Consider the following 5,303-nt stretch of genomic DNA (forward strand, 5'->3'; position numbering starts at 1 on the left):
CGGTCTCGCGAGACCCACGTCATCACAGGTCATTGCTGCAAAGCATCACTGGGAATGGAAGCATCGTGAGGAGCGGGAAGGCTGCGAGGGACGCCGGAAGGTGAGAATATCACGATCTTTTATTTTAATTCTTTTTTTTTACAATTATATAGTTCCCAGGGCCTGGAGGAGTCTCCTCTCCTCCACCCTGGGTACCAACCGCACATTATCTGCTTACTTCCCGCACGGTGGGCACAGCCACATGCGGAAAGTAAGCGGATCAATGCATTCCTATGTGTGCGGAATCCTCGCGATTCCGCACAAAGAATGAATATGCTGCGTTTTTTTCCGGAATGCGATAAAAGTCCACAAAGTAATACTGCTGAGAACGGAAGATGCGTATAGTCGGGATTCCAATGGGGCTTCATAGTAAACCTTAGAATAGGGCTCAGACAGGATACTGAAAGGCTATAGCCCATTAACGGCCTCTGATTGGCTGCAAAGTCATTTCCGAAGACACCGCACCGATAATGCAGGAGTGGCGCCAGTCCGGAAATGTGTTTCTATTGGTTTTAATTTTCAGTTAAACGGTTACCCTGTAGTGATCAACCCCTTTCCATAGTCATCACTAACTGCCCCTTACCAGTGACCATGGCCCTTACAGCAGCTGTTCTGCCTGCTGCCCCAGGAGTACAATCTAATGGCTGTTCAGTAGGCAGCGGGTTAACTGGGGAAGATGGCCGTGCTGCACAGTCCGTCTCACTAATGAGCGCTCTCTTTCTGACAGGCTCTCGTAGACTTTTTCCATGCAGAAGGACAGGGGTTACCACTGGACACCTTGCGGAACGGAGATTACCGGGTGATTGACTTTAATTACTATCTTTGTGATTCCGTAGTGCGAGCTCCACACGGTTTGTCAGAGATCAACGTCACATTCTCTGCTCACGGAGAAGAACCAGAATTATGGAATAATTGCTCAGACCGAGAGTCCTCCGTACATACAGGAACATTTCACAAGAATATTTCCAAGTTCTGTTCTAAATATAAAGCCGAGTACCTTTCTCACCGTTTCTCCATAAGTCTCACTGATTTGGACCCTTTGAGCCTATTTTTTTTCTTAATTTTTTCATTGACTCCCGAAAGAGTCATCATTTTTTGTTTTTTCATTGATGAAGCTGAATGAGGGCCACTTTTTCATTTTTGGCTACCACTGTGGTTGCAAGGGTTTGTTTTCTGGCAGGACTGATTTTATTTTTATTGGTACCGTTTTGGGTCACGTTCACACAAATGTATTTTGCGTCCGTGTGCCGTCTGTGAGCAACGACCAAATACAGACCAAGTGTCACCTGTGGGTTAGTGCGTTTTCCTTGGATCCACACGAAAAAAAATCCTAGCATGTCTACTATGGCCACATTTATCTATTTACCACCATGTAGTTTAAATAATAACTTTATTATGAACTCTTTTTAGGATAGCGGAAATATTCAACTTCTTTTATGGTGAAATAACTGTCAACAGATTTATTCTTTTTACATTTTTTTTCTTAAACACTTAATTTTTGCTTTTTTATGTTCTTAAAGGAACACTATAGCAAACTGTATTCAGTAGAACCTCTGGGGCGGAGCATGACTGATTCTGTCTTTGCAATTGTCTTGCTCCGCCCCCGAGGTTCTAAACTAATTTTTTTTTTTTAAGTAAAGTATTTTTTAGATAACATTTTTAATAAATTGGTATATTAGATGATTACCCATAGTCATAAAAACTGCCACACACAAGCAGTGTAAAATATAATAGTGTATATATAGACTACAATTGTCATAGGGAAATATTAATAACTGATCTGATTTTTCTTACATCTTTCAGTTTTTGGAAGAAGAGCTGCGTCTGAATAAATGTTCTACAAGTGAACTTATCGAAAAGTACTATCTGGATAACATTAAGGAGCAGGTAACTATGCTAGACACTGCATATTAGCATTAGTATTTTTATATATGGGCATGCTGGGAGTTGTAGTTTCACAGCAGACCGAGAGCCACAGGTTGCAGATCACTGCTCTATGCACACAGGGGAGGAATCTATCAATAGAGGAATTTTCTAAGTCACTTTTGCCAAATTTATCAAGGCGCCACAGAAGACCGAAGCGCACACAGATCGGGATGGGCCTATAATTTGTATTGAAACCTGTACTCTGGGCTGTCTCCCCTGAACCTCTCCTCGGGGGAGGGCTTGAGCAACTGGTGGGCTTCTCTCTACTCTATCTACTTGTAAATATAAGGGGAAAATTACTAAAGGTTTAGTTACTCTTTCTCCATTCACACTGCCACCCGTTTTAAATCGGGAACAAAAGTGCCCCATTCTGGATATCAGTGGGGGTCTCAGTAGTCGGACCTTTACTGACCTAGTTATCACCTATGCTGTGGATCGGTGATAATTCTTCTTACAGAATACAATCTTAGCTTTGGTATGCTCTAGCGGGATGAGCACCATGAGTGTGACACAGTGACTGTGTTTTTCAGAGATCAGCCGAGCATAGTAAATACGGAAGAATTAGCGTTAAGTGCTATTACGAGACCTCTGAGCAGAAGCTGTACGTGGAGGTGCTGCATGCTGCCGATCTTATCGCACTCGACGCAAATGGTGAGGAACATAAACATATCAAATGATTACTCAAAATACGCCTGGAGTATTCCTGTTTGTTTTACCATTCATTATGAGCTATCGAAATCAGTACAACTCTGACCTGCATCTGTATGTGGACCTGTAGAGGACTGTCCGTCTGTACGTGGGCCTGTAGAGGACTGTCCGTCTGCACGTGGGCCTGTAGAGGACTGTCCGTCTGACGAGGGCCTGTAGAGGACTGTCCGTCTGCACGTGGGCCTGTAGAGGATTGTCCGTCTGCACGTGGGCCTGTAGAGGACTGTCCGTCTGCACGTGGGCCTGTAGAGGACTGTCCGTCTGCACGTGGGCCTGTAGAGGACTGTCTGCACGTGGGCCTGTACAGGATTGTCCGTCTGCACGTGGGCCTGTAGAGGACTGTCCGTCTGCACGTGGGCCTTTAGAGGACTGTCCGTCTGCACGTGGGCCTGTAGAGGACTGTCCGTCTGCACGTGGGCCTGTAGAGGACTGTCCGCCTGCACGCGGACCCGCAGAGGACTGTCCGCCTGCACGCGGACCCGCAGAGGACAGCTTAGACAGGATATAACTGTAGTTTTCTTATGCCACAGGTCTTAGTGATCCCTTCGTCATCATTGAGCTCTGTCCACATCATGTTTTCCCGATGGTGAAAGGACAACGGACACAAGTTAAAGCCAAAACTTTACACCCGGTGTACGATGAACTCTTTTACTTGTGAGTATAGGAGCAAGTTTTTTTTTTTTTAAAGCTCTGGGTCTGTAGATAGGGAACGACATTAACGGCGAAGGACCCTGTGCAGGACGTGTTTAGGACCCTCCGTCATTCTCCTTAGAGGGAACCGGATACCCCGGAAACCGCTATTTACCAGCAGATATAGAGTTAATCTGCAGATAAAGGGCGTTACAATGTTGTCCGGCCGCCTTTGTGAAAGAAGAAAAATTAACTTATTTCCTCCCGGGAGCCGCCAGCTTTCAGTCATACGGACGTGCACAGAGCAGCTGTAGTCACCGGTCACTATACTGAGAGCGGTAGCTGTAAACACACCCTGCCTCTTTGATTGACAGCTCGCTCTGCACAGATTCGCCTAATCTATGTTCGGGGGGCCGTGCTTACAGCCGCCGCTCACAGTATAGTAACAGCTGGAGCCGTTTCTTGTATGACCCCATGACTGAAAGCCGGCGGCTCTCGGGAGGAAAGAAGTTAATTTTCTCTCCCAGTAGCTGCACTTTTAGTAACACTGCCTGGCAGCATGGTAACGCTATTTATCTGCAGATTAATCCTGTATCGGCAAAGAGCGTTTTCCAAGACGACAGGTTCGCTCTATATCTGGCTGCCAGGCTGGAGGTTCTGCGTTTGAACCCAGGGTAAGACTAAGCTGCAAGAGAACCAAATTGGAGGAGAATCTACTCAGGACACTGCGTAATGTCTTCTTTGTAAGGGACATTGTCCCTTGTTGTCTCTATGCTGCACCTCCTTTGTGGTTTACCCCAGATTTGACACCCATGGGCTGGGGTGACCACCATAATCGGGGCTTCTCTAGGGACGGATATTTTTTATTTCATTGTCGTACCCATCATGTATTTGACCCTCAGGGGGCTAACAATTTTGAAAAACTTATCACACACATAATCTAGTACTAGTGTAATCGTAAGAATATTAAATGGATCGTCTGATTCTGAAATCTCATTTTACAAATACTGTATAAGCCAGACGGCCTAGGTAAAAATTGGGCCAGCCTTGACCATATATAGGGGCGATGACTGGTTCCTCGTATAGCTCCGCTTGGACTACCGGTTTGCGTGGATAGTTGCTTCTGTGCACTGGCGCGTAACATGATAATCTGACGTAAGCTGTGCGCCCATAACACACCGTCGTCATATCTTCCACAGCCCAGTGTCGTCGGAGCAGTGCCGGAGGAAGTCCGCCTGCATCGTCTTCACAGTCATGGACCACGACTGGCTCTCCACTAACGACTTTGCCGGCGAGGCGGTCGTGCCCATGAATGTCATCTATGGATTAAATCGACCTCATGTCACGGGTGGTGTGAAGAACGTCCAGCCCACCGTCCTGAAGCTGACCAGACCTATGGCCAATGGTAATGCCATACAAAAGTGAGAATCAGAATTAAAGGGGCTGCCCATAACTTTTTCCAAAACTGGAGGGGAGGGTTAGTGTGTGTTACCAGTAGGTCACCACTTTGGGCATTGGAATGAGACACTTTTTTGACCAGATGGATGGTCTTACTGTTACATTACTGGGACATTGCTACAACACCCAGAATAGCCACTACAAAAACCGTGAGCGCCACCAAATAACGAGCACCACCACCCCTTGAACCAGCTGATTGGTGACGGTCAGACTCTTGGAACCCTCACCAATCTAAAACCTATGGCCTAGAAAGGATGGGCCATCACAGTAATAAAAGAAACCTGTAGAAGTCCAATTAGGCCCCTATCGTTCAAAATCACAAGAAATGCTGCGGGGAAATGATGGTTTCCATCATTTCCAGCGATGAGGAACGTGGCCCTAGTCTGGTGATTGGTGGGACCCTCAGAATTCAGAGGGTTATTACCCATCTCATGAATAGATGATACATTTCCATCTTGGTTTTACTTTGGACACACAAGTTTACGAAATGAATGCTGAGCTCTGATTGGTCGGTTCCATTTTCCTTTTTTAATTATCCCTTT

At 46.0% G+C, this 5,303-nt stretch overlaps 1 protein-coding gene across 2 annotated transcripts in view; it reads left to right on the plus strand.

Moving 5' to 3' along the window:
• The window catches only part of BAIAP3 (BAI1 associated protein 3), a 292,957-nt gene that overhangs the window by 285,398 nt on the left and 2,256 nt on the right, over positions 1-5,303 (plus strand). For both annotated transcript variants that reach the window (XM_077274813.1, XM_077274812.1), the window contains exons 29-33: positions 767-838; positions 1,843-1,926; positions 2,496-2,616; positions 3,204-3,327; positions 4,503-4,708. In XM_077274813.1, coding sequence (XP_077130928.1) covers positions 767-838; positions 1,843-1,926; positions 2,496-2,616; positions 3,204-3,327; positions 4,503-4,708 — 607 coding nt within the window. The remainder of the gene's footprint in view (positions 1-766; positions 839-1,842; positions 1,927-2,495; positions 2,617-3,203; positions 3,328-4,502; positions 4,709-5,303) is intronic.

This window comes from Ranitomeya variabilis, chromosome 7 (genome assembly GCF_051348905.1).
Source record: "Ranitomeya variabilis isolate aRanVar5 chromosome 7, aRanVar5.hap1, whole genome shotgun sequence".
NCBI classification, from domain to species: domain Eukaryota; kingdom Metazoa; phylum Chordata; class Amphibia; order Anura; family Dendrobatidae; genus Ranitomeya; species Ranitomeya variabilis.